A 26,503-nucleotide genomic window follows, 5' to 3' on the forward strand; every position below is an offset into this window, starting at 1 on the left:
TTGTCGATGCGAAGCATCCAAATAGAGTATGCAATCTTGAGAAATCCATTTATGGATTGAAACAAGCGTCTCGCAGATGGAATCTTTGTTTTGACGAGAAAGTTAAAGAGTTTGGCTTTCTGCGAAGTGAAGATGAATATTGTGTATATGTCAAGGCCAGGAGGTCAAGTCCTGGCTTGGGAAATGTTTCGCTATGAAGGACCTCGGAGAGGCTGCTTATATTCAAGGAATAAAAATAGTAAGAAACAGGGAAAAGAGACTAATAGGACTCAGTCAGGATACATACTTGGATAAGGTACTAAAGCGTTTTAGTATGGAAAATTCCAAGAAAGGGGAGTTGCCAAAGCAATACCAAGCTGAGTAAGACTCAGAGCCTGAGTACAGAGGTAGAGATAGATGATATGAGTCGAGTTCCTTATGCTTCTGCAGTAGGCTCTATCATGTACGCTATGACTTGTACTCACCCTGATGTGGCCTTCGCTTTGAGCATGGTCAGCAGATATCAAGGGAACCCTGGTAGAGCTCATTGGATTGCTGTTAAGAATATTCTTAAGTACCTTCGGAGGACCAAGGAGTGGTTTCTAGTCCTCGGTGGGAGTGATGACTTAAGGGTACGAGGGTACAGTAACGCTAGTTTTCAAACGGATCGGGATAATTACCGATCGCAGTCGGGCTGGGTCTTTACCCTAAATGGGGGAGCAATGACTTGGAAAAGTTCCAAGTAGGAGACCGTAGCTGATTCAACGTGCAAATCTGAAATACATTGCGGCGAGCGAAGCGTTAAAGGAGGCTATATGGTTGAAGAGCTTCATTGGAGACCTTGGAGTTATGCCATCCATAAAGGAGCCGATGGAATTTTTTTGTGATAATGAAGGAGCGATTGCCTTAACCAAGGAACCAAGAGATCATGGTAGATCTCGACAGAAAATACCATTTTATCAGACATCGGATAGAAGAGGGACTCCTCATTGTGAAGAGGGTATCATCAGAAGAAAACCCAACAAATCCCCTTACGAAGGGACTGAGTAGGGTCAAACACTTGCAACACGTTAGGAGCATTGGGCTGAAGGATGATATAAGTTTGGATTAGATAGGAAACGTGTAATAGATAGTTTGTACTTAACATTTGATGAATAAATAAAGTTGTGTTATTTATGAGTAAAGCTACTATCTTGTGTTGGTTATTTATTTATTGTTTCAATTTTGCATGTTTTGACTTCCTGAATGATAGGATTATTCAAACAGTCCACAGTCGGTCATGTTTTGGAAGTAGATATGAATGAATACTGTCATGAATTGTTTGTAGATTGTCCGAAAGGTTTTGGGCATAGCAAAGGTTTGTTGCAAAGTTCATGAGTGCTTATGAATATGATTTGAGCATTGGAATAAACCCGAGTTTGCTGGTATCACTTCGTGGTGTTTTACCTTAAGTGATCGCAAAGCGATAATATCATATAATCTTAAAACTTAGAGATATGGTTGTTGTTTGCTGGTTGGTTATGCATTGATGATGTGTAAACGCATCAGTAACTTGATGTTATAAAACACATTGTTGTTCATAATTCAATTAGTAAATAATGGAAGCATATGAGTCGAAGTTGACCTGTTCCTTTTATTCTATGAGAATAAAAGTGATATCTTGGCCACTCAATGATTTGGTTTGACTTATGTGCCAGGCCCGGTCAGAATGAAGTTGATGTGTTCAAATAAATTCTATGTCAAACAAATCAGAGATCGAGAAACGAATGCTGGACAATAAGCATTGTCAGCATGATATTTAGAACAGAGGATTATACGATCCCTTATCTAAAGGACAAGTTGATCAGAGTTGATAGCGAAGTATAAGAGCTACGATTGCTAATCGGATTCTGAAGTCATATGTGAGATATAGTTACTAGACTTATCCAAGTGGGATACTATTGGATTAGTGTCTAAGCCCGTAACTATATTTGGTATGTACTTGACCCGGTTGTGCATGGTTCTTTTGGGTTGCCTTCTCCAAAGCAACTTAACAAGGTAATTTAAGGAGAGAGAGAATATTATGGTTTATTCATATATTATAAGAATAATATATTAAAGGAGAAACCTAATGGACTAAGGGGGAACGAAATTATGATGGGGATCCATCATATTTTCATCCAAAGTCCCTAATCTAGAGGGTTTTATGGGCTGCTTGGTGATTAAGCTGTCCATTAGGGTTTAGATAAAAACCCTAGCAACCAACAGTATAAATAAGACCCCTAGGCTATGGAAATCGGCTACACTAGCTTTCAAGGAAACCCTAGAGCCGATTTTAGCATCTCTCACCCTCTCTCATATTGCCTTCTTGCTTGTGGGGTTTGTGAACCATTAGAGGAGTTGCAATTGTGACTCTAAGCTCAAGATCAAGAAGATTACAAGGATTCAAGCTACTTGGAAGAGGTAAAACACTTAGATCTATTTTCTTAATGATAATTTTGAATTATACTTGATAGATCTAGGTTTGTAAGTCTTGGGTTCAAAGCATGTACAATAGAGAAACCTAGATCCAAGCATTAGGGTCTGTTTGAGCACATAGGATTGTTCTTATGCATAAAACCCATAAAATTAGACCCGGTATCTTTAATGAATGTTGAAGCAGTCGTAACTAGGATTCCGGAGATATGAAGAACATTGAAATCCGAATTATAACGAAGAAGTTAGGACCCGTCGAAGTTTCGCGACTAAAGTGGCACAACGCTGCGTATCGTAAAAGGTGAATTTTTGATAAACTACTTTTTAGCCTTAGTGATCTAAATGAAATTCATTGTATGCGTTAAACTGAGAACATACATATAAAGAACGTACAAATCTGACTTCGTTAGAGGAAGTTACAATTTTTCTAAGATTAAACGTAGGAGTACACAACCCTAAAATTGAATTTTAGACCAATCGATTTTTAGCTGACACAATCTAAATGAGAATTGAAGATCTCGTTCATAGGAGCTCAATGATATAAATACAGTCGAAAACGGACGTTGGATGACAAAGTGATGAATTTTTAACGGACTTTAAATGTCTAAGTCTGTTAAAATATAACTTTAAAAATAAAGTCAAAATTAGCCTACATAGTATAAACAAAAGTTGTAAATCACGTCGCTATTTATGTGTGGAAATAAAGAACGTCAAAAACAGATCTTGTATGCAAACGTTACAGATTTTAGAAGATAATTAATTTTTAGGCTAAACCAGCGAGTGACACGTGGCACGATCTGAGCCACTACTTCTTCCCCACTGCTTTGCACTAGATACTGACATTTGGAAAATTATGCTCAGCGTAATTCTTAGGTACGCCCAGCGTGCTGCTGTTTTAGCCATTACGCCCCACGTAATTTTGAGTACGCTCAGCGTACTGGGGATTGGGTAGCCTATAAATAGAGCTCGTTTTTCACTCATTTCTCCACACCTCTTCAACCCATTCTCCGTCAAACACCCTCAAACCATCTAGGCCTTTCCCTAGCACGTCCTATGTGTTAGAAGTGAGTCCCAAAGCGCCAGAAGGCCACAAGAAGAAGAGCTTTCGGCTCAGAAGTTCTGCCCGTGCAGAGCCATGTTCCTCGCTAAACCCCCTTGTAAGTGAGTTATGCTTACCATACTTTAAGCATACCTTATGTTTAAGTTCATTATCGTTTTTATGAACCTATAATCAAGATTTACTAATGATTCCAAGTCGTTATACCGATTGATCTACTTACGGGGATGATGTCTAGGCTGTGATTTCGTGAGGTGTTTAAAGTGGGATTTCCAAACAGAATACTTCGTATACCAAACAGACCCTACCTCTGATATGATCCTTTCTGATTGTTCCTTACTTGATAGATCATGAAAGTAGAATTTGAGTTAATGATGAATCTAGACTAATAATTAGTCACAATAACTATTAGACTTAGGGATGAGCATTTGGACCGGTGGACCGGACCGGACCGTTTTTTTGGACCCTCGGGCCGGTTCTCGGTTCTAAGATTTCTCTCCGGTCCGGTCTGGTTTTTTTCCCAGTTCGGTCCGGTTTTTACCGGGTTTAGAACCGGTTGGACATGATTAAGATTTTTGTGACGTTTTTTAAACACCTATAACTCATTCGTTTTAAGTCGGATTGACCTGTGGTTTTTTCCAATATTTAGTTTACAGTTTGTAGATGAATTTAGACTATAATTTTGTTTATTTTGGTATTATATTCACCTTGTTACAATCCTTCAAAGTAGAGCTATCAAAGCTGGAAAAAATTCAGCTTTTCAGCAACATTTTGTAATCTGTGACGTTTTTTAAACACCCATAACTCATTCGTTTTAAGTCGGATTGACCGGAGATTTTTTCCAACATTTAGTTTACAGTTTGTAGATGAGTTTAGACTATAATTTTGTTTATTTTGGTATTATATTCACTGAGTTACAATCATTCAAAGTAGAGCTATCAAAGCTGAAAAAATTCAACTTTTCAGCAAGATTTTGTAATCTGTGACGTTTTTTAAACACCCATAACTCATTCTTTTTAAGTCGGATTGACCTCTGGTTTTTTCCAAAATTTATTTTATAGTTTGTAGATGAATTTAGACTATAAATTTGTTTATTTTGGTATTATATTCACTGAGTTACAATCCTTCAAAGTAGAGCTATCAAAGCTGAAATATTTCAGCTTTTTAGTATTATTTTATACTATAATTCCGAGTCCGTGTTTAGCACATGTGGTAGAGTTGTAAGTGAGTATCAGACTATTTTATCGATATTGATAGTTGAAGCTTTGTTATGCACCCAATATTGGGTGATAAATTCTACAAATCCGATAGTTGACAACGTTGATGACATTTTGAACGATGATGATATAGCTTTGGGTAAAAAAATTACAATCTATATTCTTTTTTTATACAATTATTATTTTTTATTAAATACTAACAACATTTTCATTTGTGTTTATGTAGAGATTGCACAAGATTTAAATATGTTACATATGGATGACAATGATATGGGGAAGAGACCAATAGAAGATTAGATTATGAGTTTATGAAGTTTATTAGTTTGATTGATTTTAAAGTTTAAAGTATGATTTTTGTTGTTACGGTAATACTTTTGTATGTTTATCTTAAAATTGTTTAACTTTTGTTGGTGAACTTGATTTATATGTTAGTTGCTTTTATTTGGAAAATTAATTTTTGCAAATTGCAACTTATAATATTATACATCAATGTAGATTAGTTAGGCATGAAACGGAAACGTATTAATTTTGCAAGTTATAATATTATACATCAATGTAAATTACTTATTATACTCTATGAAATTAAACTTGTACCGGTCCAAACGGGTCCAAAAATCGGAAAACCCGGACCTGGACACGGACACAGACATGACTCATCCGGTCCAGTCCATGGTCCACAAAATTCTCCATAACCGGTTCGGTCCAAGAGCCGGTCCGGTCCGGGCCGGTCCAAATGCTCACCCCTAATTAGACTAATAATTAATAATAATGATACTAGGTTTCGTCAAAGGAAAAGGAAATTGTTAGAAGCGAAGCGTTGCCCGAATTTCGAGTCGTCACTTTAACAAGTAAGTGCATAGTTACTTTCAACTTACACATAGATATAAAGTGTTTAATATAAATTACACGCTATATGTGCATATTATCTGTGTTCTTGATATCTATGCTAGATGAATAATTTATATATGTTTTAATTGATTTAAATTGTATAAGTATTTTATATCTATAAATATTTTGGGTAAAGATGGGTAAATGAAATAAATGATGAAAGATGAAATAAAATTATGAGAGGTCTCGATGTTAAAGCTAATCCAATCATTTAGCAGAGTATAGATGATGACTATAGACTACTCTAGACAGTCTAGTGGAACGCTAGCAGGCTCACAACCTGTAGGTGTTTGTGAACGACATGTGTACAGGTGTACTCCATCCCCCTCATGGTTGCCTTACTGGAATCTATTGCTGAGGAATCCCCTAAGCATTATTGTCAATCCTTAAGATAATCCTTAGGCTAGGTCCCTTAAATTAGATACTTTAGGGACAGAAAGTGAGGATAACGGGAACGGGTAATCGGGTTGAATAAATTTATGAAATTAAAGAACTTAATTATTGTGGGTTGAAAACTCTATGTGCTCACCAAGCTCCAAAGCCTGACCCACTCAGTTCTTATATTACAGGTAGTGGCACAAGAGCACTAGTGTGATGAACAGATAAGAGAGTTATGAATTATAGTCTAGTAGAATAACAGATGTTGTAAGGCGTGTGTTATTTACTGTTTATGCTTATGTACTGTACTGACGATGACATCCCAACGTTTTTAATATAATTAAAATGGATTTATTCGGAAATACTTAGATAATATCTTTATCACATTTTAGGAACAGATTCCGAAATATTATTCTTTAAAAAGATACTCTGAGTTTTAAATAAACCATAAACAAATTGGTATTTTCTGGCCGTGAAATTAGAGATGTCATAGGAACATATAAGACTCAAGGGAACCTCATCAAAAATTTTACATAAAAAAGGGGGCTACATAATAAGATTACCCTAAAATGAAAGAATTACAAACAAATAACGTAAATTATTGCATTTATGATTTATAAGTCCCTTAGTAATCTTAGCGTCCTTATAATTCACGATGGATTGATTATTGCTCCATGGTACATGTGTCTTATTTACTATAGTGATTTCATACAATCTGGAAGTTGGATCGAAGAATAGTCAAATTTGGGAGTGATGAAGACTTAAACATAGAAGCAGTAGCCCTCCTTCACTTTTTTTAAGAAATTGGTTATTGTTTAAGTCTTAATGATACTAGATACGTATCAAGTATAACTTAAAACTAATTATTTGTATTTGAGTTAGCAAATATTGTTTATACTTTTATGTTTCGATACAATCGTCACTAGTTCTTAAGTCTTGAAACTAAACTTTGATAGTTTCCATGGTTGGTCCTAATCCCACTTAAGAGAGTAAGCAATTGGCACAACTGAATTTGATCGGTTTGTCAAATTGTTTTCGACACCTTACAGGCTCTGACTACTTCGACTCCTCACTATACACATTCGACCCCAACAGCTTCAAATGGATTATCAATTATGGTTATAGTTTACTGGTTCACGGTGGTCATTTGGATGTTCTCGTTTGTACTACCTTCTCTCCTAGATAGTAAATTGATAAGTTATCCACTAATAATTTTTTACAAAAGGAAATAGGTGACTTATAACTAAAATTAGTATTCGAATATCTTGTTCATTTAGAGACACATACCTAAAACATATCATCATTAACAAAAGTTACGATTACAGATTTTTACCAAAATGATCGCTATTGTTCATAATGTTACATCACAATAATAGATTTTAGTGAATTGCATTGTTGGTCTTTAGAGTTTTCAAACAGAAAAATAACATAAACTGTCTTTGCATGAGAAGTTTTTGACATAGATAGTCTATATGCTTCAAATAGATAAATTAAGGTCATCATCACGTTAACTTTAACCTCAAATTAAATAGAATCTCCCATGGTAAACCTCTTAAATAGTTTTATTTTTTTATTTTTTATTTTTTTGTTTTGTTATGTTTTTGTTTTTGTATTTAACAAATTTATCCCAAACAATCTAAGATATTTTAAAAACACCTTCATATATATCAAAATTTACTATAAGTATTAATGTATTTGTTATGGCTTGTATTAAGTTTTATTATGATACATAATATATAATTTTTTTCATCTATGATACTTACTAGAATAACTAGATAAAAAAAATATTCAAAACATTTATTTAATAGAAATGGTAGTATGACATGTTATTAAATAGAGTAAATTACACGAATGGTCCCTATGGTTTGGGGTAATTTGCGTGTTTGGTCCCTAACTTATTTTTTTAACTCGGAAGGTCCCTACTGTATGTTTTTGTTACGTGCTTGGTACCTACCTGTTTGTTTTTGTTACGCGTTTGGTCCCTGTCTTACTCAAAAAGACTATTATTTAAATAAGGAAAAATAACGGGGTGGGTAAGGTAATGTGAGGGGAGTGGGTTGAGGGTGCGTTTATTTAAATAAAATAAAAAACCAAAGGCAAAATAGTATTTTTAGGAAATACAGGGACGAAACGCGCAAAAAAAAAAAAACAAACTATAGAGACCTTCCGAGTTAAAAAAAAATAAGTTAGGGACCAAACACGCAAATTACCCTAAACCAGAAGGACCATTCATGTAATTTACTCTATTAAATAGAAAGGGACTAGTATTCAAAACAACATATTATATTGATCAAATATGTTATTTATTTTTTTATTATCAAATATCATATAATCAATTTTGATTGGAAAAACATATCCAAACACCATAATTTTATTAAATCCAAAATCTCCACATTAGGTTATTTTAAAAAAAAAATACTAAATACGGATACTTCAAAATACCCTTCAATTATGTACATTTGATTTCGTTTCCTAGTAAGAAATACATACATATCTTCCAATTTAATAATCGATGACAAAGCATATACTAGTAATTAATCCTTTGTAATTATATCATATTACCATTGTCCATTATCATATAAAGTCTTATATAAACATGGTTTTCAAACAAAGTTTCATATAAACTAAAACACCACAAAACAATTGAGACATTAGTTCAACTGAATCGTATACATTCACTACAAATGAGAAGAGTTAAACTTAATTTCCTTGTCTTCCTTATTGTTACATCCATGGCAGTTATAGAAATCTCGATCGTAAGTGTGTGCGTTTATATAGAAATCATAGTTTTCGTTGTAAATATGTCTCAAATAAATTATAATTTTATATGTCTTTTTGTGTTCCAGGTCGGAGGTGAAGGTTCTGTGCCAATCGAACGTAAATGCTAATTTAGTCTTTAACCTTTTTCTCAATAAAATATTTCTTTTATTATTATTACTATTAATAAAAGAACATATGTTTGTAGAATGCCCTTCCGCGTGTTCAGTTCGTTGTTCTGCAACACACCATCGTAGTCATTGTATGGATGTATGCATAGACTGTTGTGGAAAGTGTTTATGTGTTCCTTCTAGTACTCTTGGAAACAAAGATGAGTGTTCGTGCTATAGAGACTTGAAAACCAAGTATGGACAACCTAAATGTCCTTAAAACCCAAAAGGCAAAAATGTAACACCATTTCTTTAAGTTTTTGTATTTTTCATTTATGAAAAGATAAATAATTACTATATCTTTTAGTTTGAGACAAACTTCATGTGTATTCGTTGTCATTTTCTTTTTCTTACCGAAATGTGTTGTTTTTTAAGATAAATGAATGAGAATGTTCAATTTAAGCTTGATGAAGCACTTGCACGGTTTTGGGAAGCTATTACACAAAATTGTGATTCTCTTAAGGAAAAATGAAAGAAGAAATTAAGGAAAGTGAGTACACAACTATGTAAGAGTTCGATTTAACCAAAAGGTTTTCCAACTAAGTGTTGGAAAATAACTTGTTAGTGTGACCTTATGACTATAATTATATTTTTTACAATAACGCTTTCTATTGTGACATAGCAGGTCCCTGAACTTTAATTATATAGTATGATGGATATAACATTGTTCTATAACTTGAGGGAGTATTGTTGTATGGTTTCAACTTCCTGTCACTGATGTATAACTAATGAATTTCTTACCCAATTAATGAATGATCAAATGGAGACTCAAAATTTTATCCCTTAAGTTCAAACACTCCCAATAAACACCATTATGATGAGTACAAATAGGCATCAATATATCTATCAGAAATCAGGAAGACACCATTGGTATAAGAAAGGGAATCAAATTATAGCCTCGTGTTCAACATCATTGAAGGTGTCATTATTTCCATGTAAGTGTTCTTTATATTGAATTAAGGTTATTAATGTTTATAAATAAATTAATCTTCGATTATATCTATTGATCTTACACGTGGTATCAGAGTCAATGTTAACTTTAACCTATACCCTAATTTCTATTTCAGATTTTATTAAGATGATACTCCTGTCCTTATACGTATATGAACCCTAAACTTGATAATGGCCTAACATGAATTAAGATTTATCATAAATTGTTTAGGGTTGTTTTCTTGATAAGCGATGCATGTAAAATTAAACTTCATAAACCACTATCATGGTCATTATTGTTGAATTTGTTTTCCGGGTGGATACCCCTTGTCCAGAAATAACTTTATCATGGGGCTCCATCCGTTTCTCACTTTTTGTTTGAGTTTGTCAAATGACCAATAAAGGTCCAAAATTTAGGTATGTGAATATGTTTTAAATCATGTATTTTTTTTCAAGAATGTCATTATATGAGCCCTATGTATAATTATTTATTTTTAAGGTGAAGAAATGAGTTAATTTATTATTGTTTACATCAAAAATTCATAATCTTAACTCTTGACTTGATAATGGCTTAAAGCATTAAAATTATGTTATTAACATGCAATGGAAATAGGTTTGCTTTCCTGCCTTCGTGTATTGTTTTAATACCATAATTTAATGTTTTAGAATTCTAATGCAAACATACGGATAATTAACCATTTACATCCAGTGAGTAAATATTCTTTATTTTAGTGCTTTTCAAAGCTGCAAATTATAATTAATCTAATGGGAATGGTGAATGGGGATGGAATCATGTTTAGCTCATTATCGGAAATATTGATTATGGTAGCGAATGCATAACTTGTTATGAGTATATTAATTTTGTTCATATATATTTAGAAACAATTACAAAAACTCCATATTATATAAATTGGTTTTACATATATCCAATATTGTCAAGATATGTATATACTATATTCAATGTATCTAATATTTTAGAATTCACTTCCAGAAAACGGAAAAATCATGTTGTTAGTATATATACTCAGTCATCCATTCACCTATATAGTCATCCATTCACCTATATTTATGTATAAATATTTTATGATTATGTGAAATATTACTATGAATGGAAGAACTATATGTTCTCCCATAATGCATTGGGAATAGTGGTTTCAAGTCTTCATTATGCATGAATTATACACATACGCCCACAATTGTTTGGTGTTGTGAAATCGTAAATAAATATACATTTTTCAGTCCATTGTATTTTTTGTTTTCACTGAAAAATATTACACAAACTATCACCAAACATTGTAAACTCATTGGCTCACTCTTGTTGCCAACAATCATGAAGAACATTGCATGATGCAAATGAAACTTTGCTTTTACTACAATTTCCTATGATATTATGGTTCAGATATGTCTTCATTGTTTATCCAAATTTTGAACACATTATTAATTTGATAAATTTTAATTTTATACTAAATAATGAGTAGTATCTTTAATGTTGAGTTTAAGTGACTGGACCAAATAAAGTTTTATTGAGTTTGGCATTTGAGTTTATTGAACACCACATTAAGCAATTGACTGAGTTGTTATTCAATGAACCTAAATGTTGGATGATTAATGACTTATGTGATGAATTTTAAGCATAATATGCATAAAAATTGTATTTCTGCCCAAAGGTGATTGCAATAAGTATGTAGCATAGATTATTTTTTAAGACACAATATATCTAGTATTTGGTCTTACAAAAGTGAAACTAGTAATTAAACAAGATGTCTATACGATCTATTGTTTTGGTGTTAGTAATGGGTGTATTGATATGCTTTATCTATGTTATCCCGTAAATAACTTGAATGTCTATTTAGTTATGGTAAAACTCAAGTAAATAAAAAGGGTAGTTCTATTAAAGTCTAAAAAACTTGTACAAATACGGGCAAAACATAAAAGACTCAAAGGAACCTTGTTGAAAATTTTACCTAAAAAATGGGCAACATAATGAGATTACCCAAAAATGAAAGAATTGCCAACAAATAACGTAAATTATTGCATTTATGATTTAAAAGTCCCTTAGTAATCTTAGCGTCCTTATAAATTCACGATGAATTGATTATCGCTCCATGGTACATGTGTCTTATTTATTATAGAGATTTCATACAATCTGAAAGTTGGATCGAAGAGCAGTCAAAGTTGGGAGTGATGAAGACTTAAACATAAAAGCGGTAGCCCACCTTCATTTTTTAGAAACTGGTTATTGTTTAAGTCTTAATGATACTATATACATATCGAGTAAAACTTAAAACTTATTATTTGTATTTGAGTTAGCGAATATTGTTTATACTTTTATGTTTCGATACAATGATGTAATAATTACTTTCAATTCCCAAAATGGTCACTACTTCTCAAGTCTTGCAACTAAACTTTGACGGTTTCCATGTTGGGTCCTAATCCCACTTAAGAGAGTAAGCAATTGCCACAAGTGAATTTCTTTAGTTTGTAAAGTTGTATTCGAAACCTTATAGACTCTGTCTACTTCAACTCCTCACTATACACATTTGACCCCAACAACTTCAAATGGATTATCAATTATGATTATTGTCTACTGGTTCATGGTGGTCATTTGGATGTTCTCATTTGTACTACCTTCTCTCCTAGATAGTAAATTGATAAGTTATCCACTAATAATTTGTTACTAAAGGAAATAGGTGACTTATAACTAAAATTGGTATTGGAATGTCATGTTCATTTAGAGACTCATACCTAAACTATATCGTCATTGACACAAGTTATGATTGCAGATTTTTACCAAAATGATAGCTATTGTTCATAATGTCACATCATAATAATAGTTTTTGGTGAATTGCATTGTCCGTCTTTATAGTTTTTAAATAGAAAAATAACATAAATTGTCCTTGCATGAGAAAATTTTACATAAATAGTCTATGTATTTCAAATAGATAAATTGAGGTCATCAACATGTTAACTTTAACCTCAACTTAAATAGAATCTCCTATGGTAAAACTCTTATATAGTTTTTATTTTTTTTATTTTTTAATTGAACATATTTATCCCAAACAATCTAAGATATTTTATAAACCCCTTCATATATATTAAAATTTACTATAAGTATTAATGTATTTGTTATGGATCATATTAAGTTTTATTATGATACGTAATATATAGTTTTTTTCATCTATGATATTTACTATAAGAACTAAATAAAAATAATAAAAAAATTATTCAAAACATTCGCTTAATAAAAATAGTAGTATGACATATTATTAAATAGAAAGGGACAAGTATTCAAACCAACATACTATATTGAATCCAAAATCTCCAAATTAGGTTATTTAAAAAAACAATACTAAATATGGATACTTCAAATACCCTTAAATTATGTACATTTGATTTTGTTTCCTAGTAAGAAATACATGCATATCTTCCAATTTAATAATCGATGACATAACTTATTCCAGAAATTAATCCTTTGTAATTATAACATATTACCATTGCCCATTATCTTATAAAGTCCTATATAAACATGGTTTTCAAAACAAAGTTTCATATAAACTAAAACACCACAAAACAATTAAGACATTAGTTCAATTGAATCGTATACATTCACTACAAATGGTAAGAGTTCAACTTAATTTCCTCGTCTTCTTTATTGTTGCATCCATGGTAGTTATAGAACTCTCGATTGTAAGTATTGGCGTATATATGGAAATTATAGTTTTAGTTGTAAATGTGTCTCAAATAAATTATAATTTTACATGTCTTTTTGTGTTCCAGGCCAGAGGTGAAGGTTCTGTACCAATCGAATGTAAATGCTGATTTAGCCTTTAAACTTTTTTCTAAATAAAATATTTCTTTTATTATTATTAGTATTAATAAAAGAACATATGTTTGTATATTTTTGTAGAATGCCCTTCCACATGTTCAGTTCGTTGTTCTGCAACACACCATCGTAGTCAGTGTATGGATGTATGCGTAGACTGTTGTGGAAAGGGTTTATGTGCTCCTTCCGGTACTCTTGGAAACAAAGATGAGTGTCCGTGCTATAGAGACTTGAAAACCAAGTATGGAGAACCTAAATGTCCTTAAAACCCAAAGGGCATAAATGTAACACCCTTTCTATAAGTTCTTGTATTTTTCATTTATGAAAAGATAAATAGTTACTATATCTTTTAGTTTGAGACAAACTTCATGTGTATTCGTTGTCATTTTCTTTTTTTTACCGACATGTGTTGTTTTTTAAGATAAATGAATGAGAGTGTTCAATTTACGCTTGATGAAGCACTTGAACAGTTTTGGGAAGCTATTGCACAAAATTGTGATTCTCTTAAAAAAATAAATAAGAAATTAAGGAAAGTGAGTGCACATCTACGTAAGGGTTCGATTTAACCAAAAGGTTTTCCAACTAAGTGTTGGAAAATAACTTATTAGTGTGACCTTATGACTATTTTGTCACGCTAATTATATGTTAGGTATAATTATATTTTGTACGATAACATTTTTGTAGTGACATATCAGGGAACTTTAATTATGTAGTATGATGGATATAACATTGTTCTATAACTTGAGGGACTATTGTTGTATGGTTTCAACTTCCTGTCCGCTTATATATAACTAATGAATTTACTACTCAATTAATGAACGATCAAATGGAGACTCAACATTTTCTCCTTTATGTTCAAATACTCCCTATAAACACCATCATGACGAGTACAAATAGGCATCAATATATCCATCTGAAATCAGGAAGACACCATTAGTGTAAAAAAGGGAATCAAATTATAGCCTTGTGCTCAACATCATTGAAGTGATCATTCTTTCCATGTAAGTGTTCTTTAAATTGAATTAAGGTTATTAATGTTAATGAATAAATTAATCTTCGATTTTCTCTATTGATCTTACACGTGGTATCAGAGGCAATGTTAAATTTAACCTATACCCTAATTTCTATTTCAAATTTTATTAAGATGATATTCCTGCCTTTATATGTATATGACCCCTAAACTTGATAATGGCCTAACACGAATTAAGTTTTATCCTAAATTGCTGAGGGTTGTTTTCTTGTAAGCGATGCATGTAAAATTGAACTTCATAAACCACTATCATGGTCATTATTGTTGAATTTATTTTCTAGGTGGATCCCCCTTGCCCAAAAATGGCGTTATCTTGGGGATCCATCTGTTAGGATCCGATATTCGACTATCTATAGGATCCAATGTTATGTATCATTAGCATACACGAGTGGATGCAGGATTGGTGGAAGTTTCATGAGTGGGTGCAGTGTGAAGCGGGTCAGCACAAGGAATGGTTAGCCACTCTTGAGAGAGTGAGAGTAGGTTGAAGGTGCATCTAAGGTGTTGGGATTTAGAGATCGGGAATTCCGTATGAGAACCGTCTGATTTTATTGTGTTTTAGTGCCAGTTGACTCCTGTGCATTGTGGGGCACACATTGATGAGGGATGACTATCAAATGAATACACTAATTTTTATGTTGTGAAGGTTAAATAACCTTACAGTGAAGGATTCGGCCCTATTGCGCAGCTCTCATTTGAGTCTAACAGTTGTAGGGTTGGTTCCTTTAGTCGAAAGATTATTTTAGTTTTGTTGCATGTAATTGTATTCATGAAGTGTTTGGTTTACATTGATTGGAGTTTTGCACCAGGTGATGGCAGGGGAGGTGGGGAAATCCTAAGAGAGTCTAGGAAGTATCTTGTGCGGTTGTCTCGTTGTTGATCAGGTTCTGGGAGTATTACTAGGATTCGGTTTTAGAGTACCCGAGGTGATCCTTGAGGAGAGTATGGATAGGTGTGGAAGATAGTATTGGGCCCGTACTACTGGAAGCACAGGATCCATACTTGAATTAAGGAAAGTTTTGGGGATTCTAAGGGCTGGTCGAGGAAGATAGCATGGTTGGATACCATAATTTATGGCAATGTTTTTGTTCTGTTAATCTTTCAGTTGTGGATGTTCAGGCATGCAGATGGATCTGGTAAGTGGTTTGAGCCCAGTGGCATTATTGATTTGGGTTGTTTGGTGCAGATCTAGTGAGCTTTTGGTTTGAGGCCTCAGGGGATTTTTCTCGAGGTCAAGTATTCGGGTCACGGGACTCATGAAGGGGATGATGATTATGATGGGTTTTGAGCATTCTAACACTCCTATGGTGTACATGCAACCCTATAAACCTTGGATCTATGTTTTCTCTATTATACATGCAAATATTCAATATTCCAAGGTTTTATCCTAACTAGCATAATATGAAACAACTATACTACAAAAGCCTAGTTAGATAACATACCTTTTGATGAAGCTTGAAGTCTTGAACTTTAAGAGCTTAACCCCAATAGTGTGGAAGCCTCAAGTGGAATCACAAATCACCAAAAAAAACCTTGGAAACCTTGAGAGAATAGTAAGCACACTAGAAATTGGCCCACTCTTGTTTACTCACACACTAGTGTCATTTCATGTGCCAAAGACCTCTTTATAATGTATGGAGGATTAGGGTTTCATCCATGTAAACCCTAATACCCATGACCTTTCATTTCCATAGGATCCATGGGTTAAAAACTCCATGGACTATCCATGCAAGCTTAGCCCATCCTAAATGAACTTAGCCCATACTATATATAAGAGTCCATATTTAATTAGTTCCTTTTGATCACTAAATTAATTCTTGATCAATACTAATTAAATAATATAATTCTGTAACACATGTGTTTCTGGGCGTGTAATTAATGTTGATATAATAGTCTAGGTTAACCTTTGTAACCCGTTTTGAAATAATAGGAGTGTATTATTTGAGTATTATGTGTTTTGTGCTTAATTGCTTAATTATGTGATTTGATTAATTAAGAATAAAAATAAGCGTCAAAATTTAAGTGTAAAATAAACTCGATATCTTTACATAAAGTTGTAATGGTCGAAACGAGGTTTCCGAATATATATATATATATATATATATATATATATATATATATATATATATATATATATATATATATATATATATATATATATACATATAGAGAGAGAGAGAGAGAGAACGCCCAAATCTGACATCGTATGAGGAAGTTATGATTTTCTGAAGTTTCAACTTAGCAGTATGCAGCCCGAATACTCGATTTGAGATCGAGCGGTTTTTAGCCGAAACAATCTAAACGAGAATCGAAGATCTCGTTGTTAGTAGCGAAACGATGAAAATTTAGGCGAGAACAGACGCCGGACGAAGAAGTTATGAATTTATAACGAAGTTTTCCTGTCCCTTCCTACTAAAAATAACTAATAAAAATAAAATCAAAATTAGCCGATGCAGTCTAAACGAAAGTCGTAGAGTGTAGTCTCACCTACGCGTGGATATAAAGAACGTCGAAAACGGAGTTCGTATGAAGAAGATATGAATTTTTGAAGTTTATTAAATAATTAAAATATATAAATTTAATCTTTAATTTGGATGTATATCCGAAGGAGTCACCGATCTGATCTGAAGTACGCCCAGCGTACCCCGATACATGTACCGCCTCGGACTCGAGTGCTCCGATGATGCATGCAGCGACGATCCGAGGAGTACTCCCCGCGTAAGGGCATTACGCCCAGCGTACGTGCGAGGCTCAACCTCTATAAAAGGCTTGCGAGGGCAGCCGAGAGTTTTGCTCTTTTTCTCTTCTCTCTCTCGTTTTGCATCGTTTTGCGTGACATTTATACCCCGAAGCCACGGTAATATTCCCGAGCCCCGAAGCAAGTTTCGAAGCCCCGAAGATCCCGAGAAGTGCGATTCCCGAGCCGAAGCTCAGCCCGCGAGGAGTTCGATTTTTGTGAAGTCTGTATTTGTATATATTTGTTGAATGACTTGTAATGTTATCGTTTATGCTTTATGGTCTGTATCGAAACATGACATCCCGAGTTTTGATTATATAATGAAAATGCATCTCTTGATGAAATGCTTTGATAAATATTATATTACCATATTTTGTTTTGGGAACAAATTCCGCAACTCTTTTAAATCTAAAGGATTTACTATGAAATTATTTTAAAAAGCATAAATTAAACCGGTCTTTTCTGGCCGAGATTTTGGGGATGTCACAGTTGATATCAGAGCATTAGTTTAAGCGAACTAGGAATTTATAGGATTTCTAGACTTAAACTTAGAATGCTAAGTGGAGATTGTGAGATGTGTGTCTGATATATCATAGACACTAGCACTAGTTTATTTTAGGAAAGTTGCCTACAATGCTTTTATGTGCTAAATGTTATATGTTGTCATATACGATATTAATTGTTCGGATCTACGGTCTGTTGCCGACCGGATCTGGAAACCTTATGTGTGTAGGATTCTAAGCGTATGACGACGGTACTAGAACTAACATGTAAACGTTTCGGAGTAATAAGGATGATTTGAATATCTATCGTGAATGAGGATCTAATTTCACCTTATTCGGTGTGTAGATCAAAAATGGTGAGAACAAGAAGTGGCGTTGGAAACGCGGATGAAAACAGGAATCAACCGCCAGTGATTGAGCAAATACCTGTTGTAGCAGCAGCACTAGAACCAATAACGATTGCTGGGGTGCAAGCCATGATTCGGGCTATGTTAGCCGAACAAAGGGATGAAATGCGACATATGTTGCATGATAATAGGGATGAATTTATCATACCTATTGAGGAACCCGAATTGATTCCCGAGCAATCGGAGGAAGGGAACAATAGTCGCATGGTGAGTCAAGTTGGGACTCAAGGAGAACGAAGGAACGATCCGGAAAGGAGAAACAACAAGGATGGGCGTATGTACAAGAACTTCTTGGGCGCCAAGCCGCCAAGTCTTTCTGGAATCCCGAAGCCTGTTGAGATTATGGATTGGATCTCCGAAATGGAGATGGTATTTGAAAGTTGCGACTGTAGCAACAAACAGAAGACTGTCTTTGCAGTTAGACAACTGAAGACTGGAGTCTTGAGTTGGTGGAAGTTGTTGGCAGATACTATGCCACGAGGAGAAGCCCTGAAAATGTCATGGGAGGAGTTCTTGGAATAGTTAAGGGTACAATATTGTTCAGAGATAGATCTGATTGATCTGAACAATGAGTTCCAAAACTTTAAGAAGGGGAGGATGAGCATAGATGACTATGCTACTGCATTCACTAAGAAAATGAAGTTATTTCTGTACCTAGTGCCAACGGAACTCTCCAAGATTGAGAGGTTTGCTAATGGAATGCCTGCCGACTTTGGTCCGAGAGTCAAGATGGCAACTACTCTGAAAATAGCTGTTCGTGCAGCTAAGAATGTGGAGGCCCAGCAGAAGGAAAAGGGTCTGGAAAGAATAGATGTTGGTGAGAAGAGGAAGTTCGATGGAACTTCAGGGACCAACAAGAAAAACAAGTTCTCGAAGTCTAGTTCGAGAGGAGGAGGAGGGGAAGCGAAATGGTGCAACAAATGTAAGAAGAAGCATCATGGAAAATGTGAGGTAGTGGCCACGTGCTACAAGTGTGGAAATCCAGGGCACTATGCCAATGAATGTACCCTCACTAAGAAAGTTTGTTATGGTTGTGGTGAGGAGGGACACATGTCGAGGGACTGCCCGAAGAAGAAGGAGGCAGCTAGACCCAACATTCCGCCAAAGCCGAAGGCGAGAGCATTCCAGATGACACTGGAAGCTGCCAAAGATGAAGCTGATGTCGCTTCAGGTATCTTTCTCGTAAAAAAATTGTCTGCCCAAATTTTATTTGATTCTGGAGCCAACTACTCCTTTATTTCGCATGAATTTGGTAGAAAACTAGCTTTGCCTGTTGATAGACTAGATAATGCTTTATTAGTCGAAGTTGCTAGTGGCAAGTTTGTACCTGTTAGTCATCGTATGAAAAACATTTTAATTGAATTGAATGGGAATAAGTTCCACGAGGAATTATTGCCTATAGAACTTAACGGTTCGACATCGTGCTTGGAATGGATTGGCTTAGCGCCAATGACGTCGAAATTTTATGCAAGAAGAAGATAGTCAAAGTAAACCCACCTGAGAAAGAGTCGTTTATGGTGTATGGAGATAAACGCAGAGTAAATTCTGGAATCATTTCATTGATGAAAGCCGGAAAGTGTTTGGCTAAAGGATGTACGTCGTATCTAGCATTCATGATCGATGCTAAAAAGGAGAAAAATGTGATGCAGAGCATTCCTGTCGTGTGTGATTATCTGGAAGTATTTCCCGAAAATCTTCCCGGATTACCGCCTAATAGACAAGTGGAGTTTAGAATATACTTGTTTCCAGGGACGACGCCAATAGCAAAAACACCTTATCGATTAGCACCGACGGAGATGAAGGAGCTGATGATGCAACTTCAGGAGTTATTTGACAAAGGTTTCATTAGACCTAGTTCATCGCCCTGGGGAGCTCCGGTGTTATTCGTAAAGAAGAAAGACAGAAGTATGAGGATGTGCATTGATTACAGAGAGCTGAATAAAGCAACAATAAAGAATAGATACCCGTTGCCGAGGATTGATGACCTGTTCGATCAACTACAAGGTTCAAGTTATTTTTCAAAGATCGACCTGAGGTCAGGATATCATCAGCTGAAAGTAAGAGAGCAGGATATAGAGAAGACTGCATTCAGAACACGATATGGACAATACGAGTTCTTGGTTATGTCGTTTGGACTAACCAATGCTCCAGCAGCATTCATGGATTTGATGAATAGGGTTTGTAATCCGTTCCTTGATAAATCAGTGATAGTGTTCATTGACGACATTCTTATTTATTCGAAAAGCCAAGAGGAGCATGGCAGACACTTGCGAGAAGTGTTAGAATTTTTGAAGAAGTAGGAGCTGTATGCAAAGTTCTCCAAATGTGATTTTTGGATTCGTGAAGTCCAATTCTTGGGTCACGTGGTCAACCAGGAAGGGATAATGGTTGATCCAGCAAAGATTGAAGTTGTAATGAAGTGGGAACAACCAAAAAGTCCCACGGAGATCCGAAGCTTTTTAGGATTAGCCGGATATTACCGAAGGTTTATCCAAGGCTTTTCTTCGATCGCTAATCCGTTGACAGCTTTGACCCACAAAGGAGCTAGTTATGCTTGGAGTGATAAGCATAAAGAAGCATTCGAGAAGCTAAAGAAGAAGTTATGCGAGGCACCGATACTTTCTCTACCCGATGGAGTTGAAGACTTCGCTGTATATAGCGATGCGTATGGGGTTGGATTGGGTTGTGTTTTGACCCAAAGGGATAAGGTGATCGCATATGCATCTCGACAATTGAAAGAGCATGAAAAGAACTACCCGACTCATGATTTGGAGTTGGCAGCGGTAGTTTTCGCTCTGAAAATATGGAGGCATTACCTCTATGGCACGAAGTGCAAACTTTTTACTGATCATAACAGTCTCCAATATCTCTTTAATCAGAAAGAACTGAATATGAGGCAACGACGCTGGCTAGAATTACTTAAGGACTACGACTGTGAGATACTTTACCACCCCGGTAAAGCTAATGTTGTTGCTGATGCTCTCAGTCGGAAAGTCAATCTTGAAAGGAAAAGGCCAAGAGCGTTGAGAATTGAAGTTGTCTCGACAATTGTGGAATGTATAAAGAAAGCTCAAGAGGAAGCTTCTGAGAAGAATAACCGAAAGGAGGAACGTTTGGGTAAAACGTTGGTGTTCGGTATAAACAGTCATGGACTAAAGGTGTTCCAAGATCGGATTTGGATACCTAAGACAGGAGGAATCAGAGGTCTTCTGATGGAAGAAGCTCATAAGACCATGTACTCGATTCATCCCGGTAGCACTAAAATGTATAGGGACCTGAAACCCTACTACTGGTAGCCGAAGATTAAGCTTGATGTTGCAAAGGATGTGGCCGAGTGTGTGACTTGTGCGAGAGTTAAGACACAACATCAGAAACCGTACGGGAGTTTAGAACCTTTGCCTGTGCCTATGGGTAAGTGGGAAGACATTGCTATGGATTTTGTCACTAAACTGCCCAGGACCAAAAAGTGGTCACGACATGATTTGGGTGGTCGTTGATCGATTCACTAAGAGTGCGCATTTCATAGCAGCCAAGGAGAAATGGTCTATGGATAAGTTTGCGAATTCTTACGTGAAGGAAATTGTGAGGCTTCACGGTGTCCCGTTAACGATTGTGTCAGATCGTGACAGCCGTTTCACCTCGCGATTTTGGAAAAGTCTACAAGAGGAATTGGGTACCAAGTTGTGTTTAATTACAGCTTACCATCCGTAGACTGATGGTCAGAGCGAATGAACGATACAAACACTTGAAGATATGCAAAGAGCATGTACCTTGGAATTCCTAGGTAATTGGGATGAACATTTACCTTTGGTAGAATTTTCCTACAATAATAGTTTTCACTCGAGCATTAAGATGGCACCTTATCAAGCTTTGTACGGACAGAAGTGTCGTACGCCGTCTTGTTGGCTTGAGGTTGGGGAAAAGCAGTTTATGGGACCGGAGATAGTCCATCAAACTGCTGGAAAGTTGAAAATAATTAGGGAAAGAATGTTAGCAGCTCAGGATCGTCAAAAGAGCTATGCTGACAACAAGCGAAGACCGATGACTTTTGAAGTTGGAGATTCGGTTTTGCTTAAAGTCTCACCGTGGAAGGGACTTATAAGATTTGGTAAAAGGGGAAAATTAAGTCCAAGGTTTATTGGACCGTTTAAAGTTCTTCAGAGGATTGGGAACCAAGCTTACAAGCTCGAACTACCAGAAGAACTTAATGGAATTCATAACACTTTTCATGTGTGTTATTTGAGGAAGTTCACGGGAGAATTTCCCGACATGATTCCACTTTCAGAGTTGAGAATCGATGAGAACAAAAGGTTGATTGAAGAACCAGAGGCAATCGTTGACCGAAAGACTAAGAAGTTGCGACGCAAGATGGTCGAGTTAGTGCTTGTCCGATGGAAACACACGAATGGGCCGAATCTCACCTGGGAGACTGAGAGTGACATGATGGGTCGCTATCCGCATTTGTTTGTTGATGTGTGATTCTGGGGATGGAATCATTCTAAGGTGGAGAGAACTGTAACGCCTGTGTTTCTGGGCTTGTCATTAATGTTGATATAATAGTCTAGGTTAACCTTTGTAACCCGTATCGAAATAATAGGAGTGTATTATTTGAGTATTATGTGTTTTGTGCTTACTTGCTTAATTATGTGATTTGATTAATTAAGAATAAAAATAAGCGTCAAAATTTAAGTGTAAAATAAACTCGATATCTTTACATAAAGTTGTAATGGCCGAAACGAGGTTTCCGAATATATATAGAACACCCAAATCTGACATCGTATGAGGAAGTTATGATTTTCTGAAGTTTCGACTTAGCAGTATGCAGCCCGAATACTCGATTTGAGATCGAGCGGTTTTTAGCCGAAACAATCTAAACGAGAATCGAAGATCTCGTTGTTAGTAGCGAAACGATGAAAATTTAGGCGAGAACGGACGCCGGACGAAGAAGTTATGAATTTATAACGAAGTTTTCCTGTCCCAGCCTACTAAAAATAAAAAAAAATCAAATCAAATCAAAATTAGCCGACGGAGTCTAAAGGAAAGTCGTAGAGCGTAGTCTCACCTACGCGTGGATATAAAGAACATCGAAAACGAAGTTCGTATGAAGAAGATATGAATTTTTGAAGTTTATTAAATAATTAAAATATATAAATTTAATCTTTAATTCGGATGTATATCCGAAGGAGTCACCGATCTGATCCGAAGTACGCCCAGCGTACCCCGATGCATGCACCGCCTCGGACTCGAGTGCTCCGATGATGCATGTAGTGACGATCCGAGGAGTACTCCCTGCGTAAGGGCATTACGCCCAGCGTACGTGCGAGGCTCAACCTCTATAAAAGGCTTGCGAGGGCAGCCGAGAGTTTTGCTCTTTTTCTCTTCTCTCTCTCTCTCTCTCTCTCGTTTTGCATCGTTTTGCGTGCCATTTATACCCCAAAGCCCCGGTAATATTCCCGAGCCCCGAAGCAAGTTTCGAAGCCCCGAAGATCCCGAGAAGTGCGATTCCCGAGCCGAAGTTCTGCCCGCGAGGAGTTCGATTTTTGTGAAGATCTCCCAGATCTACGGAGAAACACTATTTTTGCACATCGTAGTGCTGTCCGATCATCTTCTGATCAAGTGAGTGTGTAGTTACTTTCTTCTAACGCATAATTATGAAGTATTTTATACGAAATACGTGTTATGTGTATAATTTTGTTGTTATGTGTGTGAATGTATATTCACTCTCTTCTATCTCATAGATCTGATTTACTTTCTATGAAATACGTGTTATGTGGGTGTGCCTCATCTGTTATGTGGAATATGTATTGAATGAAAAATGCTATACATGTTTTAATCTATGTATAAAGATATATATTTTTATCTACTAATATGTTGGGTAGAACATGGGTAGATAGTTGGTGTGTAATAAACAGATGAGAGGCCTCGATGTTGTTGTTGTTGATCTAGTTATTCAGCGGAGTATGGATAACGACCACGGACTCTTTCTAGACAGTCCAGTGGAACGCTAGCAGGCTCATAACCGGTAGGTGTTGTGAACGATGTGTTCACCGGTGTACTCTATCCCCCTCATGGTTGCCTTTAGGATATCTATTGGTGAGGAAACCCCTTAGCAGTAATGTTCGTCCCGATGAAAATCCTAGATTAGGTCCCTTGAGATAGATGTTGTTTTAGGGATGTAAAGTGAGGATAACGGGAATGGGTAATCGGGATATTGTTGGTTGGTGAAATTAAATATAATTATTTATTGTGGGTTGAAAACCCTATATGCTCACCAAGCTCTCAAGTCTGACCCACTCAGTTTTATTTGTATTACAGGTAGTGGCGAAAGGGCATAAGATGGATGAATCATCGAATTGTTTTGTTTACAAGTCTATATATGTATATATTTGTTGAATGACTTGTAATGTTATCGTTTATGCTTTATGGTCTGTATCGGAACATGACATCCCGAGTTTTGATTATATAATGAAAATGCATCTCTTGATGACATGCTTTGATAAATATTATATTACCATATTTTGTTTTGGGAACAAATTCCGCAACTCTTTTAAATCAAAAGGATTTACTATGAAATTATTTTAAAAAGCATAAATGAAACCGGTCTTTTCTGGCCGAGATTTTGGGGATGTCACAAATTCCATATTAATATATTAGAACTTACAATATATTAATATAAATCATAAACATACTATTCTCAAAAGACTATCCATATAAATTGTTCCGGTGAAGTGCAACCTAAATGGACCATGCCAAATCGGGTCAAGTACACACAAATTATAGTTATGGACTTAGACACTAATCGAACAGTCTCCCACTTAGATAAGTCAAAAACTATTATTGCGTATGACTCTACAACCCGACTAGCAATCGTAGCTCTTAAAATCCGTTTTCGAACTTTGAACAAATCAATGACGTGTCCATTAGATAAGGGAACATATATTCCTCCATTCTAGATACCATATCGACTGAGACATGGATTATAATCATTCTCTCAACCCATTTGTTGTTTCCGGATTTCTGATTTATGACGACCGACTAATTGAACAAATCAAATTAGTCCAGGCTTAGCCAAGCACTCCGAGGTGTCATCACTAAATCATCGAGGGGCCCACAGATATCGCTTTTATCCCTACAAGGGTAAAAGGAATGGATAAACTTCGAGTCATATGCTTGTTCTACTACTTTTTGAATCATTCACAAAGGCACGTTTTATAACATCGAGTTACCAATGCATTTTCGTACAATAAATGTATAACCAACTCATAGGCAACAACTCATATCTCTAGGTTTGGAGAATATAAGATATTATCGTCTCATGATCACTCGTGATAAATCCATGAAGTGAGTCAAATGAGTGTGGGTTTAATTTAATACTCAGAACTTATGAGCACTCATGAATGTTGTAGCAACTCTTGCTATGTCCAATACTTTAGACATCTACAAACCAACTTCATGACAGTCTTTCCTTAATACCTACTTCCAATGTATTATCGACTATGGATGGTTTGAATAACTTAGTCATTCAGGAAGAATGACCTAGTTATTCTAGAAGTCAAAACATGCAAAGTGAAACACAAGAATAATCGAATCCAGTATGGTCTCAGAACTTATGAATATACATAGAACACCTTTTATTTTTCACCATATTGATTACACATTATTCATTGTATAATGTTTGAAATTTATCAACTTAATACTTGAATTAAAACAATAGTTGTCCTATCCTCCAAGCATGTACACTATGTTTTTTCTGAACACTAGTCATGCCATACACCAAGTATGCACACTATGTTTGTCTATGATCTTTACTTTGTGGGATAGATCAATTGAACATAATTCCAATTATTCTCATTTCACAATCCCAAATCCTTACCACAAATGCAAGAATTCCAAATTCCTGCCATTTACTGAAATCTGTTAGATTGTAAACTTATATGCATTGATCCTCTTGTAATGACTATGCACAAAGTCACAAAGACCTATCAACAAACATTACATAGTATTCCAATGGAGATCATTCAATGGAAACGAAGTCTCAAATTCAAAGTACAATGCTTTTAACATCCTTCTTGCATTAAGTTTCCTAATCTTACACATATCTAATGAATAACTTCCACCTATGGGAACATTTCCACATTCCCATTTTGACTATCACTTCTGAACAAGAGTTGCC

General features: G+C 35.4%; 1 protein-coding gene and 1 pseudogene across 1 annotated transcript; both read left to right on the forward strand.

Moving 5' to 3' along the window:
* The first annotated feature begins 8,657 nt into the window (after positions 1 to 8,657).
* On the forward strand, positions 8,658 to 9,120 carry LOC111907605 (peamaclein). The gene is made up of 3 exons (XM_023903401.1): positions 8,658 to 8,729; positions 8,820 to 8,850; positions 8,939 to 9,120. Exons 1-3 carry the CDS (start codon positions 8,658 to 8,660, stop codon positions 9,118 to 9,120), a joined length of 285 nt encoding a protein of 94 aa, XP_023759169.1.
* A 4,325-nt stretch (positions 9,121 to 13,445) lies between these two features.
* LOC111907606 (peamaclein-like) lies at positions 13,446 to 13,919 on the forward strand (annotated as a pseudogene).
* Positions 13,920 to 26,503: the final 12,584 nt, after the last annotated feature.

Source organism: Lactuca sativa, chromosome 8 (genome assembly GCF_002870075.4).
Source record: "Lactuca sativa cultivar Salinas chromosome 8, Lsat_Salinas_v11, whole genome shotgun sequence".
In the NCBI taxonomy this organism is placed as follows: Eukaryota; Viridiplantae; Streptophyta; class Magnoliopsida; order Asterales; family Asteraceae; genus Lactuca; species Lactuca sativa.

Bases quoted from the DNA above. Each gene is read 5' to 3' on its own strand.
- LOC111907605 (XM_023903401.1), top strand. From the start codon at position 8,658: ATGAGAAGAGTTAAACTTAATTTCCTTGTCTTCCTTATTGTTACATCC. The intron at 8,730-8,819 runs GTAAGTGTGTGC...TTTGTGTTCCAG, and splicing joins CAGTTATAGAAATCTCGATC to GTCGGAGGTGAAGGTTCTGT. The intron at 8,851-8,938 runs GTAAATGCTAAT...ATATGTTTGTAG, and splicing joins AGGTTCTGTGCCAATCGAAC to AATGCCCTTCCGCGTGTTCA.